At 52.4% G+C, this 16,197-nt stretch overlaps 1 protein-coding gene across 1 annotated transcript; it reads right to left on the minus strand.

The window, feature by feature from the left end:
- Positions 1–471: 471 nt before the first annotated feature.
- TGFB1 (transforming growth factor beta 1) lies at positions 472–16,122 on the minus strand. The gene is made up of 7 exons (XM_052656026.1): positions 15,133–16,122; positions 11,735–11,895; positions 10,417–10,534; positions 8,271–8,348; positions 7,972–8,119; positions 2,139–2,292; positions 472–1,428 (listed from the first exon to the last, which is right to left on the minus strand). The coding sequence occupies exons 1-7, from the start codon at positions 15,485–15,487 to the stop codon at positions 1,270–1,272; spliced, it is 1,173 nt and encodes a 390-aa protein (XP_052511986.1). The 5' UTR covers positions 15,488–16,122; the 3' UTR covers positions 472–1,269.
- Between the last annotated feature and the right edge of the window lie 75 nt (positions 16,123–16,197).

The raw sequence follows: 16,197 nt of genomic DNA on the forward strand, positions 1-16,197 counted from the left end.
ATGGGGCTCTGGAAGGTGGGATCAGTGCAGAAGTCGTGTGCATAAACCCTCAACTCCAGCTGCCTGGATTCAAATCCCAGCTTTGCCATTTGCTAGCTGTGTGACCTTAACAAGTCACTTAACCTCTCTGTGCCTCAGTATTCCCATCTGTGGAGTGGGGAGCAAATGGTCCCTGTAGCAGGAATTGTCAGGCTTTTCCTATCAAGGGTCAGATAATAAAGGTTTTTGACTTTGCACACTTTCTACTCAACTCTGCCCTTGCAGCACTAAAACAGCCAGACAGTACAGTAGGGAACGACCGTGGCTTTGGTCCAGTAAAACTTTATTTACAGAAACAGGCAGCCCGTCAGAATTTGCCTCGGGAGATAGTTTGCCAACCCCTGCTTTCTTGAGCTGTGGGGAGAATGCCGTGAGCTAGAAGCTCCATACCTGGCGTGGAGAATTGTTGTTATTACTCTCTGGCCTGTGAGTGTTACTTTCTGACTCAGATCTTAACACCCTTCCCTATGCCCCTCCCTTCTAACCGCACTGGCCTCTTTCCTGTGTAGCTTACCCCAAGTTCATCTTCACTTCCAGGCCTTTGCTTTTGTTCTCCTACCAAGAACACCCTCCCCCATCCTCCTCCAAGCTGCCACTTTGGCTTCCTTCAAGTCCCAAATGCCACCTCCTCCAAGAAGCCTTCCCTCCTCCCCAAAGCCATCTCTAGCCCATCCTGCTTTCCTATTTTTGCACAATGCTACTATGTCTGTCTCCTCCCCAGAAAGTAGGTTCTTAGTGGGCAGGAACAATTCCTTAACCTCTCTCGGCTTCGGTTTTCTTAAAGTGGGTATTATCAATCTCTTTATCTCAGAGCTTTGTTATGGTGGTTTCAAAAGTTAATTAATGTAAAACACTTAAAATAGGGTCCAAGGTGCTCAGTCAAGAAACCTAACAATAAATAAATCTAAATGTTCAGTAGTAGTGAGGAACATAACAAGCGCAAAGGAAGTTTTTGTGTGAAGAGGGGCAAATGAATGGTGGACGAAGACAGGAGGAGGCAGATGGAGGTGGGGGGGTGAGAGAACGTCGGAAGGGAGAACGCCGTCTGGCGCCCAACGACACAGAGACCCAATCCTCTCGCCACCTTTAATGGACCCCAGGTGGGCTTGATGGGGGGGGCCGGGGTGCTGTGTCCTTAAATACAGTCCTGGTGAGGCGGGCGGGGGCGGGGCCGGGCCTGCCGGGTGGGCGGGGCCTATGGGGCGGGGGCTGTTGGGGTGGGGCGGGGCCTCAGCTGCACTTGCAGGAGCGCACGATCATGTTGGACAACTGCTCCACCTTGGGCTTGCGGCCCACGTAGTACACGATGGGCAGGGGCTCCAGCGCCTGAGGCACGCAGCACGGCGCCGCCGACGCGCCCGGGTTGTGCTGGTTGTACAGGGCCAGGACCTGCGGGGCGGGTGCGCGGGGTCAGGGTCGGGGGTCGTGGGGAGGATGCCGCCACCCTGCCAGCCTCTCCCCATCTCCCCCTGTCTTATCTCATTCCGTGTCTTTCTGATTCTCTGCCTCTCCCCATGTTCCACTCTTGGCTTGTATCTCACTATCTTTCTCCTTCCACTTTCCGAATTCTCTACCCTCCTGCCTTTTGCTCTCTCATCTGTCTCCTTTTCTTTCTCCTTCCATCTCCCCACCTCCTCCCTTGCCCAAGTTACCGGTCTCCACGGGCTAAGTCACATTAGTCATGTACGACTCTGTGACCCCATGGACTGTAGCCTGCCAGGCTCCTCTGTCCATGGGGTTTCCCAGGCAAGAATACTGGGATGGGCCGCCATTTCCTTCTCCAGGGGATCTTCCTGACCCAGGGATTGAACCCACGTCTGTCTCGTGTCTCCTGCACTGGCAGGTGGGTTCTTTACCACTAGGTCTCCCCGTATCTCTGTCTCCCACTGCCTTGAGTCTCTAACTTTGCAGACCCTGCCTCGAGCTTTTCTCCCATCCCATTATCACCTCCCCTCCAACCCTCCCCTCGCCTGTATTTCTGACTACCATCTCGCCAATTCATCTGATTTGACCTCTCTTTCTCCCTCTCCTCCCTGGGTTTCTGCTACCCCCATCCCACCCCCAGCTGGGGTGCAGGGGGTGTCAGGCTCCGGACACACCTTGCTGTACTGCGTGTCCAGGCTCCAGATGTAAGGGCAGGGCCCCAGGCAGAAATTGGCATGGTACCCCTTGGGTTCGTGAATCCACTTCCAGCCGAGGTCCTTCCGGAAGTCAATGTAGAGCTGACGAACACAGCAGTTCTTTTCTGTGGAGCTGCAGGCGAGAGGGAAAAACACCGTCAGGAGAGCAGAAGGCTGCCCCTCCTCCCCTGCAGTGTGTGTGTTTCACCCGGGTTGCCCTCCAGCACGGTATCCAACTTGGTCTCCCTTGCACTCTCTGTGGTAATAACAGCAATAACTGTAATAGTAGTGATCATCGCTAACACTGATAAAGCACTTCCTCTAGTCCAGCACTGCACTAAGGGCATCCTCATAAGCATTATCTCAGGCAGCGCTCAAAACACACCTGTAGGGCGCCGAATGAGGAGTTCCCAGGGAGACATCCAGTAGTTAAGACTCCAAGCTTCAATACAACCAAAAAAAGAAACAAAAAACAAACAAGCAAAGACTCCAAGCTTCCACTGTAGGGCACATGGATTCGATCCCTGGTCAAGGAAGTTCCACGTTGCATGCTGCACAGTGCAGCCAAAAAAAAAAAACCAAGCCAAATGACTGTCCACAGGGGACAGCTAGACAGATCACACTGCATCTACATGCTACAACATAAACAACACAGTGCAGGTCCATGTGTACTGACATCTAAGTGTGCAACGAATGTTTACTGAACTACTGCGTGTTGGGCTGGGGTCTACTGCGGACTCAGTACAAACGAGACAGACAAAGCCCTGCCTGCTGGGGCCACATACTAGAGACTACCATGTTGCCCCTCTGCTCTGAACAAGCACAATGCCCAAGTCCTCGCCGCAGGCTCGAGGAGCTACCAGATCTAGCTGATCTCCACCCCTCCCCACTCCCCCTCTCACTGTCCTCCGGCCCCTTTAGCATCCCTGCTGTTCCTGAGTCCCAGTCCAGGGCCTTTGCACGTGCTGTTCCTTCTGCCTGGCTTGCTCTTCCCACAGATACCCTCTCTGGCTCTGTTTCTTCACTCCATTTATACATGTGCTCAAACATACTCCACATGTCTTCCCTCCTACAACACTGCGCGGCATGCAGTAGGTGCTCAATAAGTATCAGTTAAACAAATGATGTCATTGCCTCAGAGACCTTCCTGGATGATCCTTCCCCAAATACCAATCTAAATAATTGTTAATTGCTAGGGACTTTCTGGGCAGTCCATTGGTAAAGACCCTGTGCTTCCAATGTAGGGGGCATGGGTTCGGTCCCTAGTCAGGAAAGATCTCACATGCCATGAGGCACAGCCAAAAAAAAAAAAAAAAAAGATAATTCCATTTAGCGTAATAACGACATTTCAGTTCGGCAAGGAAATATACCAATGTCTGCAACTGAAAGGGGGCAAATCTTAACGCCTGTTGATCTAGATGAGAGTGTATGGGGGTTCATTTTACCATCCTGGTTGCTTATACATTTAAATCTTTCCATAATAAAAAGTTTAAATCAGAATAGGAAAAACAAATCACCACAATGATTTCTTTCTTTCCTCTTCCTTGGATTTATATTCCTTCTTAGAACTTACTGCCACCTGCTCTTTTATTAGAGATTGATCTCTTCCTTTCCTGTCTTCCTCTGAGGACAGGACTTTTTGTCTATTTTGTCCCTAAAGGTGTCCCCACTGCCTACAATAGTCACCAGCACACGGCAGGTGCTTAGCAAGTGTTGGCTGTATAAATTAATTGATCAATATGTTAGACTTTTCAGAAGCACATCAGAGAATGGTGGTGGGTAAGACGACTGCCATGTACTCATGATCTCTGTCCCGGGCTCAGATGCAAAAGTCAGTCCTCGGGCTTCCCTGGTGGCTCAGTGGTGAAGAATCTGCCTTGCAATGAAGGAGACAGGGGTTTCATCCTTGTCTGGGAAGACCCCATATGCTGTGGTGTGACGAAACCCTTGTTGCACAGCTATTCCTACTGAGCCCATGTGTGCAACTGCCGGAGTCCGTGCACTCGAGAGCCCGTGCTCTGCAACAAGAGAAGCCACTGCAGTGAGAAACCCACACACTGCAACCAGAGAAAAGCCCACACGAATATAATAAAAGTCTGTTTGGAGGGGGACTGAGGGGTCAGAACTGGAGAGTCTTTGAATATCCTTTCTAGGTTTGGTCCATGTGCATGTATTTTCCTATTTAAAAATCGATACAGAATTTCCTACAAGGCAAGTCTTCTTCTTTTTTTTTTAATATGTATTTGGCAGGTCTTCCCAGCAACAGGTGAATTCTTTGGTTGCTATATGAGGATCTTAGTTCCCTGACCAGAGATCAAACCCTGGCCCCCTGCATTGGGTGTGTGGAGTCTTAGCCATTGGACCACCAGGGAAGTTCCAAGGCAGGTCTTATATTATTATTCCCATTTGAAGGAGGAATAAACTGAGCCTTAGAGAAAGGGGGATGTTGTCTGTTCAAATGTAGGCTGTAGGTGGTAGAGCTCAGGGCCAGAGGTCTCTGACTTCATTTGCCCAGCACAACCAAGTCAGCTCAAGCAGAGCAGGAGAAGGCGATGCCACAGGCTCTCCCAGGGCAAGACAGGGCCTTTTCAAGAGCCACAGGACCTCTAGAAGGAAGTCAGGAAACTAAGATTCCTGTGAGCTCAGCCTGGTCCCTCCTCAGTCTGGTTAGGCCTCAGTTCCTTCATCTATACAAAGATGCAGAGGACGTTAGATCAAATAAGATATTGTTAAGGGCCGAGGAGACATCAGGAAGTCCATGGATAGGCTCAGGGAGGGGTCTGAGCTCTCTAAACCATGCACACAGATGTGTGTTGTTGTTGTTTAGTTGCTAAGTCATGTCTGACTCTTCTGTGACCCCCTGGACTGTAGTCTGCCAGGCTCCTCTGTCTATGGGATTCTCCAGGGAAGAATACTGGAATGGGTTGCCATTTCCCCCTCTGAAGGATCTTCCCGACTCAAAGATCAAACCTTCGTTTCCTGTAGCTCCTGCATTGCAGGCGGATTCTTTATTGATGAGCTACCAGGGAAGCCCACATTGTGTATGTATAGGCATATTCTTGGGGGAAAGGTTCCTGGCTTTCAGCTTCTCAAAAAGGTCTTAGATTCACAGAAGGGGAAGAACCACTGTCCAGAAAAATCTATCATTTCTGGTCCAGCTCTGCTGGGGTGCTGAGATCCTCTGATTTGAAGTGTGCGATTCCAATACCCAACTCAACTGCTCTCCATGTGGGGTTCCTGGGGCAGCAGCAGCAGCATCGCCTGGGAACTTGTGGGAGATGCAAGTTCTCAGGCCCCACCCCAGATGCACTGAATCAGAAACTGGGGGGTGGGGATGGCTGGGAGACAGCAGGCCACATTTAACAAGCCCTCCAGGTGACCCTGAGCTACTCTCTAACCCTGGATGTTGGGGAAAGGGTCACGGAGGCTTCCCAGTGGAGATAGTGGTTAAGCTAAGAATAACTTTTTATTGTGGAAAGTCTCGGACATACACCAACCCACTCCAGTAGTCTTGCCTGGAAAATTCCATGGACAGAAGAGTCTGGCGGGCTATAGTCCATGGGGTCGCAAAGAGTCAGACATGACTGAGCACAGCACAGACATGGGACATACACAAAAGCAGAGAATCTTATATTTAACTGCTGTGTCTCTACCATCCAGCTCCAGCAAACATGAAGTCATGGTCAGTTTCACTGTATTTCTCCCCGCATCCCCTTTCTCTCCTTTGACGAATGATTTTGAAACTCACGTCATCCACCGTATTATTTCATCCATAAATATTTCTATCTCCAGGGAAATCTAAACTACTTTACAGCATCACACAAAAAAATTAATGGTAATTCCTTGATATCATCAAATATCTAGTCAGAGTCCATACTTTCCAAACTATCTCATAACTATCTTTTAAATTATTTATCTGTTTTTTAGCCAGGCCATGTAGCATGTGGGATCTTAGTTCCCTGACAAAGGATCAAACCCACATCCCCTGCAATGGAAGCACAGAGTCTTAAACACTGGACTACCAGAGAAGTCCCAATATCTTTAACAAAAAAAAAAAAAAGAAGTTTGAGGCATTCCCTGGTGGCCCAGTGGTTAGGACTATGCTTCCAAGACAGGAGACATGGGTTTGATCCCTGGTCAGGTTAAGATCCTGGAAACCGTGAAGCGAGGCCAAAAAGCAAATAAATAAATAAAAATATAAAAACAGTCTGCATACATAAAGACTCAAGTCTATACATGGCTATTGGTTGACACATCTTTTAAGATTCTTTTAAAAATCTAATAAACTCATCTCTCTATTTCATCCCTTTGTATCGTATTTGTTGAAGAAACTGGGTCAGGTTTCCCGAAATCTAGATGTTGCAGGCTGCATGCCCATGGTGGCTGTTTAACCTGTTTCTCTGTCCTTATATTTCTGGAAAATTGGGAGTCGGACCTACCATTATTGATGGGCTTCAGGTTTGATTTTTTTGGCAAGATTTCCTAAGTGACACCGTGTCACTCACGTGGCTGGCTGCCTCTCTCTTAATGTTACAGCGGGCTGGCACTCAAGACTTCAGTCCATCCATTCATTCATAAGGTTGCTGGGCAGAGGGTAGGATCTAGTGATGAAGGGCCTTGGAAACAGAGCTGACCTTCCAACAGGAGACGTGCATGCAACAAAGGCCAAAGGCACCATCAAAGTACTTAGCAGAGGCGGGCCAAGGTCAGATTATCATTCTAAATTTGCCATATTCTAACTCTGAATTTCAAAATTGCAAGACTACAACTTCACAGTTTTTTTAGACTGCAATACACTGGCATCTCAAGATTCTAACACAGCAACAGCTTTCCAACTTTCTAGAATTCCCACATCCCCACTCTCGAGGATCTTGGCATTCTGGTTTTGTTTTTTTTTTTTCTTGATCTTGGTATTCTTGAATTCCAATATTTCAAAACTGCATTCCAGCATTCCACAGTTCTGAGCCCATCTCCCCAGAGGTTCAAGCTGTCACTTTCTAAGATCACAGGCTTCCAAGATTCTAACAAGACTCTAGCACTGGGACTTCCCTGGTGGTCCAGTGGTTAAGAATCCACCTGCCAATGCAGGGGACATGGGTTTGATCCCAGGTCAGGGAAGATCCCATGTGTGCAAGCCGCAACTACTGGAGACAGAGCACCTAGAGCCCGTGCTCCTCAGCAAGAGACACCTCCTCAACTAAAGAAAGCCCGAGCAGCAGTGAAGATTCAGTGCAATCAAGAATAAATAAGTAAGACTGAGTCCCAGCGTTCCAAGGTGCCAGTATTCTGGCTTTCACCAACTCCAACATTTATGGATGCTAAAAGTTCAACACAGGATTCCACCATTCTGGACCTAATATTCAAGGACTCCAACCTGCCAAAATGGGAGATTCCAGTCGGTCAATGGTACCCACCACAGGCAATCTTTCAGTTCTGAATTCCCAGCTTCTAAGAACCCAACAGTTCTTGAATCCAACATTCTCAGATTTCAATAATTAATACCGAATTCTAACATCCTAGAATCCCAACGTTTTCAAACCCCAACCTACCCACAGCACAGAAATCTAACACGGCGACTTTCCAATACTGAAGTCCCACATGTTCGGCGTTCCACATTCTAATAAATCTCCGATACATCCGAGGACTCCCAGTTCGTACACACTCCAGCATCCGAGGCTCGGACCTCATGCCCTGAGCCCTCCAGGCTGAAGGAGACGCTAGCCCAAGCAGAGCACCAGCCAGGTGCCCAACCTGCGGTGGCCGCTGAGAGGATGGTGAGGACGCCCCCAGCCCAGGAGCCTGCAAGGTTCACCTGAAGCAGTAGTTGGTGTCCAGGGCTCGGCGGTGGCGGGAGCTGTGCAGGTGCTGGGCCCTCTCCAGAGGGGTGGCCATGAGGAGCAGGAAGGGCCGGTTCATGCCGTGAATGGTGGCGAGGTCACCCCGGCGGCCGGAACTGAACCCTGCTTTGGTTTTGGGAGTCAGGGGGGTGGGGAGGATTGGGGACGCACACACACTCAGATGGATGGATGACAGGGATAGGCAGGGGAGGACACACACAGACAGACACACATCACTGCTGGGCGTCGGTGGGGGGCAGGGAGGGGGCCTCACCGTTAATGTCCACTTGAAGCGTGTTATCCTTACTGTCACAGGAACAGTGGGCACTGAGGCGAAAGCCCTCTATTTCCTCTGTGGGAGTGGGGAGAGGGAAGCCAGCATGAGGGGGGCAGCTCACCCATCCCTGCGGGTGGGCAGGAGAGGAAGGAAGTCGCAAACCCCTGGGGTGTGAGGGGAATCTCTTTCCTGCCCCTTCCCCTGCCTGCCCCCTCACTGCACCCTCTTGCTCCAGTTCTTGGCCTTGCAGCCTCCTTCTCCTCCTCCAGGTCTCAGCTCTGAGGTCACCTCCTCCAGGAAGCCCTCCTGGACACAGCCCCTCCCCACACTGTGACAGCACGTTTTTTTTTTTCTCCAAAGCACTGACCTCTGTAGCTCTGACATTTGTCTTTGGCTATTTATTCCCCTCATTGTTTTCAGTGGAGAGCAGGATACAACGGGGGCAGGGAACCTTGTTTTCTTGTTCCCTGCTGGGCCTGGCCCTCCGTCTTAAAAACAAACATCTCCTGAGTGCGCTGGGCGCCAGACCCTGTTCTAAACACTCTTTGTGCGTTATTTCCTTTAATCCTCACCAAAGTTCCCCATTTTACAGATGAGGAAGCCAAGGCCCACAGGCAGGACTGGGATGGGATGCAAGGACCTAGGCTCCTGTCCCAAGGCAAGTGCAGAAGAAAGGTTTTCCTTCCTTTTTTTTAACATACAAAACAAAAAGTAACGGGTTTTATTAACATTTTTTGAAAGAACAGTGTGTTAGCCACTCAGTTGTGTCCAACTCTGCGACCCTATGGACTGTAGCCCACCAGGCTGCTCTGTCCATGGGATTCTCCAGGCAAGAATACTGGAGTAGGTAGCCATTCTCTTTTCCAGGGCATCTTCCCAACCCAGGGATTGAACCTAGTCTCCTGCATTGCAGGCGTATTCTTTACCATCTGAGTCACCAGGGAAGCCCTTTTGAAAGAATATGTCTATCTAATAATCATAGCAGTATTTATCAGTTCTTATTTTTTAGATTAACCTTTATTGGAGTGTAGTTGCTGTACAATGCTGTTTAGTTTCTACTGTACAGCAAAGTGAATTAGCTGAATGTATACATACATCCCAGAAGAAAGGTTTCTTGAATGAATGGCTGAATGAACGCTTTCCTAAGCACCCACTATTGTGTGGGACCCTGTATCGGGTGCTCTGGACTCAACAGTCAACTCAGGACGCTCATCCCAGTATGCACCTGCTCCCTAACCCCCATCCTTTCCTCTGGCCAAACCATCACCTCTTCCATGAGTCTCAACACAATCATTCTCACCCAGAAAGCTCTCTTGAACCCCCTCAGAGGAGTAAGGGTGCCCACTCTGGGCTCCTATAGCACTTATGGCCTCCCCTGGCCATCATGGCCTGCTAGGGCTTTGGGCAAGATTTCCTGGGTATCTGGAAGTGAGTGTGGGTCCCATCAGGGCAGGCCTAGAGGTTGTCATGGTTACCTCTGATTCCCCCACCCCACCAGCATAGGGCCAGCCAGAGAGCAGGAACCTACTAGCATTTACCCCAGTGAAGGAATGAATGAGAGGGAGACTAGGACGGGAGATGTGAGCACTGGGGCCTTCAACATGACAGGACAGATAGTCCTCTTCCAGACAGAACAGGTGTGTCAGGCTTTCCCTGGACTCGAGGCCTCTGCACAGCCTATCCCCCTGCCTTGAACACTTTTGCCCCTCCCTCCTATCCCAGGCTGGCCCCAGGCATCCCTTCGATACCTGCTCCAATATCCCCTCCTCCAGGAAGCCCTCCCTGACCTCCCAGGCTGCATCAGGCACTTCCTCTGGGCTCCCCATCCCAACCCTGCCCACGCTGGGACATTACTACCTGGTTTTCAGGTCTTTTCCCCAAGTCCCCCAACCCAAGCAATGAAGCACAAGCTTCCTGAAGGTCAGGATAAAGCTGTTTCCGTCACTTCTGTGTCTCCAGCATCACCCAGCACAATGCAGGTGCTCAAGAAATAGATTAACCATTAATCACTCAGGTGTGAGTGTCTGGGAGGAGGGCCAGGTCTGGGCTCTTCAGCACCAACACAAGGCAGGGGGTGCTAGGCAGGGTGGTCCCAGGACAAATGGGTTACAAAACAGAGGTGGGGCAGACAAGTGGTCCTCACCTCTGTGGGTCAGCCACTGCCGCACAACTCCAGTGACGTCAAAGGACAGCCACTCCGGTGAGTCGCTGGGGGCGAGCAGCCGGTTGCTGAGGTAGCGCCAGGAATTGTTGCTATATTTCTGAGGGATGAAGAATTGGGTGAGATAGTGGGTAGAGGCTGCCACACACACCCATGTATCCTGCACCCCTCACTCCATCTGCTCCCCAAAACGGGTCTCCACACAGTCCATCAGACAGTCCACCTCCCAGACATCCACACTGAGGGACTTCGTAGAAACCACCCAACCCCACGACAGGGGACCAAGAACTCCAGGCTGGGGCTCAAGGCACCTAGGCATTTCAGCCTCCACCCTTGATCCCGGGATGGCTGTGGAAAATTCCTTTCTCTTTTTTGGCCTCAGTTTCCTCACTGATGAAATGCCCAGTTCCTTTCAGCTTGGACAGCTCATGAGGCTAAAATTCCCCTACTGACATCATAGAGGTCATTGATGATACAGCTCTGAATTCTGAGAGTCTATCGCTTTCTAGAAGTTATGTTCGAAGTCATTCCATAACTCCAGCACTTGGTGGCACCCCAAGAATTACACATTCTATGAACCCGAGAAGTTTTATGAGAGTCAAGTTCAACAAACCCAGGAGTCCGATGAGCCAGAAACCTAGACGTTGCAAACGCCTGACATCCACGAGGAATGATGACGCCCTGGGAACTGGCAGCATAAAGCCGAGTTCTCTAGATTCCGAGCAGTTGATATCAAAGCTTCCTCATCGTAAGAATCTAACATTGACCACTGAATCTAACATTCCATCTGACAGGGCGTCTAGGTCACATAACCTTCAAGAACATCCAGATTTTCTGGACTCTTCCTGGAGACCCTTCTAGAACAGAGCTATCCAAGAGAACTTTCTGTGACGATGCAAATGGGCTTTATCGGTGGTGTCCAAAATAGCAGCCACTCACCCCATGTGACTACGTGCCACTTGAACTATGGCCAGTGAGACTGAGAAACTGAATTCTTTCTTCTATTTAATTTTAATCCACTTAAATGGCCATATGTGGCTAGTGGCTACTGGGTGGGCACAGGGCGTTTTGAAAGTCTCCAACTTTTCAAAGATTCCAACTTTCCTTGTCCTGAGTTTTCAGAGTCCAGCTCCGAAAATTCCAGCTGCTAAGCATTTAACATTCTAAAGCTCTAGGAGACTCCACACTCTGTGCTCCCTCATCCTTCAGGGTTGGTCCGCGAGGACCCTGCAGCCACCAGCCTTGCAGCCGTCCTGGGACCCCCCCAGCCCAGGCCACCTTCCAGGACCCTTGCCCCCACCTGGTACAGCTCCACGTGCTGCTCCACTTTTAACTTGAGCCTCAGCAGGCGCAGCTCTGCCCGAGAGAGCAACACAGGTTCAGGCACCGCTTCCCGGAGCTCAGACGTGTTGAAGAACATATATATGCTGTGCGAGCTAGACTTCATTTTGTCATAGATTTCTAGGCAGAAAGAGTCGGGGTGGGGGGCTGTCAGTGTTTGGCAAGGGGCAGGGGAGCTAGTGTACCCCAAATCAAAGAGCTCTGAGTTGGACTCCGACCCTGACACTTTTTAGCTGTGTGACCTTAGGTGACTAGCTTCTCCTCTCTGAGTTTGTTTCCACCTCTTTATTATTATTATTTTAAATATTTATTTATTTGCCTGTGCAGGGTCTTAGTTGTGGTGTGGGATCTTCGGGCTTCGTGCAATGTGAGGTCTTTAGTTGCAGCATGCAAACACTTTGTTGCAGCATGTGAGATCTAGTTCCCTGACCAGGGATCGAACCTGGGTCCCCTGCATTGGGAACTTGGAGTCTTAGCCACTGGACCACCAGGGAAATTCCTCTAGCTCTTTAAACAGGGTCCTATCCATTCTTCCCTCTCATCAGGTAGGAAGTGGCCCCTCAGTACAAAGCCGGCTTGAGGGTGGGGCTGCTCTGCTTGCTCAGGCCTCCCCAGCTCCTGGAGCCTCAAATGCAAGTTATGTTGAAGCAGAGAAATAAAGGGCGCTTGGATGAGACTATGGCTTTGCTGCCTTCTGTGACCCTGGGCAAGTCACATTCCCTCTTGGAGTTGTTAAATCTACTTGACATCAAGCTCTCTGCCTCCCAACCCAGGCTCTCCTAACTGAAGCACAGTGGAACTTTGGGCAAATGAATTCCTCTCTCTGTGCCGGATTCTCACCTATAAGCCAAGGACTGATGTCAGGATGCCAGTGTGAAATAGATGAGATGATGCAGATAAAGTATGTGGCACAGAGTCTGCATACAGTAGTTACTCTAATGTGTATTCAACAACCCCATGAGAACGATTCTATTAGTATACCCATTTTATAGATGGGCAAACTGAGGCAAAGAGATGAAACAATTTGTCCCTAAGCCACACAGCCAGGAAACTACAGTGTGGGGTGGGGATTCAAACTCGGCCAGTCTGATCAGAGGCTATGCTCTTAATCCCTAGGCTATGCTCCCTCCCTGCTAATGTGACATTATTTTTGTTATTATTAGTAGTATTTCCTCCCTTAACTGGTTATAGAAAGCCAAGTTCATTCTAGATAAGGATGGCTTCAGGGGTGGGGGAAGGGAAACAAAATTAAGAAGACTCCCAGTTCAGGAAAAATTGGGGACTGGGACTGAAGGGGGCAGGCCATGATCAACTGGAGCAGTTTCTTTAGGCCTCTGCCATGGGGGCATGGAAATGGTGGAGACATGTTGAGAAAAGACAGAGGAAGACCCTCTTGAGCGCCTCCTTCCCCCTGCTCCTCCCTCTCTTGGGGGCTGGCCCCTCTCCCTCACAAATAAGCCCTATCTTGGCCCAAGAGTTACTCAGCCGACCCAAACGGAAGGGTAGAGCCCAGGCCCAGGAGACAGATAGGGAGGAAGAGCGATACAGGGAGCAGGAAGGGTCAGAGGGAGAGATGGAGAGTAGGATATGGAGGAGAAAAAGAGAGAAAAAGGGAAGAGATGGAGAGAGAAACTAGGAGACCCAGAGAGGGACAGAGTAACACGGATGAGGGAGAGACGGAAAGGCAGAAGACAAATGCGAAAACAGACGGAGGGTTTGGGAGCGAGATGGAGGCAGAAGAGGGCTGAAGAACAACTGAAGGTGTCAGCGTTGGAAAAACCTCTCCAACGAAGGTGAAGCGTCGACGGAAAAGGTGAGACGGAGATGTGGGTGGGTAGGCTGTAGGGATGTCATTTGACTGAAGCCGCAACTGGGCGCCCAAATGGGTCTGAGACCCACACGTCTACTGCCCACGAGGGAAACTAACAGCGGGGGGCGGGGTTCGCCCCCGAGCCTCGGGGCCCAGCGGGACGCCTGGGTACCCGCGCGGGCGCCGACAGGGCGGGCCCAGGGTAGCCCCGCCCTGAGCTGGGGGTGAAGAGGGCGGGAGTCGCCGCCGTCGCGAGGGCGGGGACCGGACCTGCCTCGTCTCGCCCCAGGCTCCGCGCGCGATCCCCGCCCCGTTACCCCCCACCCCCAACCCCGAGGCACAAGAAGGAAAGGGAAGGGAGGGCTAGGCAGCCGGACGCTGGGGTTTCCCCAGCCTCGCAGAGAGGAACTAGGAGCTTGGGGTCTAGGCTCTCCGCAGAGCTCTGCGGGGTCCTCCTGCTCCTTCCGGAAGCGCAGGCTCCTCCCCCACGCCCGCGCGTGGCACCCACGTGGGGCTTCTCCAACCCCTACGAGCTCGGTCCTTTCCCCGGGTCTCGCAGAGTCGCATCCACCCACCTATCTCTCCCTACTAAGACTCCTCACTCAGCCCTCTCCCTTCCAGCCAGCGGCGGGAGGGTGGCGGGCCCTGCTGCTCCCAGCATGACACCATCCGTCGCTCCTCTACCCCATTCCAGGTCTACCTTTCCCACGCTTATCCTCCCGTTCTGTAAACCCCTTCCCACGACCCAGTACTGTAGGTTTCCTGGGGGCGCGCGCTTCCTCTCTGGGTTTCCTCCTCTTACAGTCCGTCTGGGAAATATTCAGAGCACCTCCTGGCACATCCTGGGCAACCCCCGCCCCCACCTCCTGGGCACATCCTAGGGTCTCCGCTTCTCTCCCGCTAGTTTCCCGCACCCTACAACCTCGCGTCCCCTTCCGACTTCACATTTATCACCCCCTCCCCGCCTCTCTTTCTAAGCCCTCCCCCAATCTCGCGTGTTCTTCGCGTCCTGTGCATGCGGGTCCACTCTCTCTACTTTCCTGGCACCCCTCTGGGGTTCGCTTCTGTTTTTCTGTCCTTGAATCTTCCTGCCTCACGGCCCCTGAACTCTGAGTCAGCTTTCCCCACTACCTCTCCTTTTCCAAATGCCGGGGTGCTAGTTTCTCCCAAAGCGAGCTCCCTCTCTGCAGCCCCGCTCCCACGACCCCTGCATTCTCGAGCACCCTGCAAGGGGAAGTCTTTTTCGAATGGCTTCGCTTCTCTCACTCTAAGGGACTCCCCGCACGATCTCGCATGATCCCGTCGCCCTTTAAAAGCGGTCCACTTCACTCACTATCTCTTATTCAAGACCAGATAGATACCTTGGGGGGTTAGGGAGCTCAGCTCTATCCTCTTTGGGACTCCTCCCCCCACACACGTTCCCGGCGCCCCCGGGGGTTCTCTTCCTCCAGCCAGTTTCCTCTACCAGCAGTTTCCTCCCCGTGACCCCTGCACTCCGGCGCCCCCTGGGGGCTCCCCTCCAGGGTCCCCTGCCCCTGCGAGCTCACTGTTGCCGTATTCCACCATTAGCACGCGGGTGACCTCCTTGGCGTAGTAGTCCGCCTCTGGCTCAGGCTCCGTTTCGGCACTTTCCCCGGCCACCCGGTCGCGGGTACTGTTGTAAAGGGCCAGTATGGCCTCGGGCAGCGGGCCGGGTGGCACGTCCCCCTGGCTCGGGGGACTGGCGAGCCGAAGCTTGGACAGAATCTGGCCGCGGATGGCCTCGATGCGCTTCCGCTTCACCAGCTCCATGTCGATGGTCTTGCAGGTGGACAGTCCGGCGACCGGCCGGCCAGGCGTCAGCATTAGTAGCCACAGGAGCGGCAGCAGCAGCGGCAGCAGCCGCAGCCCCGAGGGCGGCATGGGGGAGGCGGCGCCCCCCGGCACAGCCGAGAGCGCGAGCTGGACTGGGGTGGGAAGAGGGAGGCCCCGCCCCTACAGGGGCTGGGGTGGGCGGGGGTCTCCCGAGGAAAAGGTAGGAGGGTCTGTTTGCGGGGAGAGTTGAGGCCTTCAGGGAGAACGGAGCAGAGCTGGAGGGGAGGCTCTGATGGGTGGGTTCTCGGTATCCCACGGAAAAAAACCGAGATGGGTGAGCTCTGGTACTAGAGATGGGTGATCTTGAAGAGGAAAGCTGAGGCAAGTCTGAGAGAGATCCCGGATACCGGAGAAGGGTCCTCGGATGCGCGGGGGCTCAGGAGAGAGGCTGGGGAGTTGGGGGGCCGTGCAGGGGGTGCGCCCGAAGTCTGGGGTCAAGTCTTCGCGGGAATCGGGTTTGCGGTTCCTGATGGCTGGTCCGGAATGGGGGCGCCTGGGGAATGCCGTGTAGGCGGCAGGGAGGGAGCAAGCGTCCGAGGTGGTGGCGGGGGCTGCTGCTGTCTGGGGTCCTCAAGTCCTGCCTCGCGGAGCAGCGCTGCGCGTTGCGGTCCCCGCGCCTTCGGCTCCCAGAGGCAGCGGAAAAGTCTCAAAACTTTTTTTCCTCTTCTCCCAACCAGCTCGTCCCTCCTCCCGCTCCTCCTCCCCCTCCTCCCCGCAGTGGCGGCGGCGGCGGCGGCGGCGGGGGCGGCGGCGGCGGC

This window comes from Budorcas taxicolor, chromosome 18 (assembly GCF_023091745.1).
Source record: "Budorcas taxicolor isolate Tak-1 chromosome 18, Takin1.1, whole genome shotgun sequence".
Classification (NCBI taxonomy): domain Eukaryota; kingdom Metazoa; phylum Chordata; class Mammalia; order Artiodactyla; family Bovidae; genus Budorcas; species Budorcas taxicolor.

Excerpts from the sequence above, each read along its gene's own strand:
- TGFB1 (XM_052656026.1), bottom strand. The coding sequence starts at position 15,487 with ATGCCGCCCTCGGGGCTGCGGCTGCTGCCGCTGCTGCTGCCGCTCCTG. Across the intron at positions 8,120-8,270 it reads GCTTCAAGTGGACATTAACG|GGTTCAGTTCCGGCCGCCGG; the intron begins GTGAGGCCCCCT and ends AAACCAAAGCAG. Across the intron at positions 2,293-7,971 it reads GACACCAACTACTGCTTCAG|CTCCACAGAAAAGAACTGCT; the intron begins GTGAACCTTGCA and ends TCTCGCCTGCAG.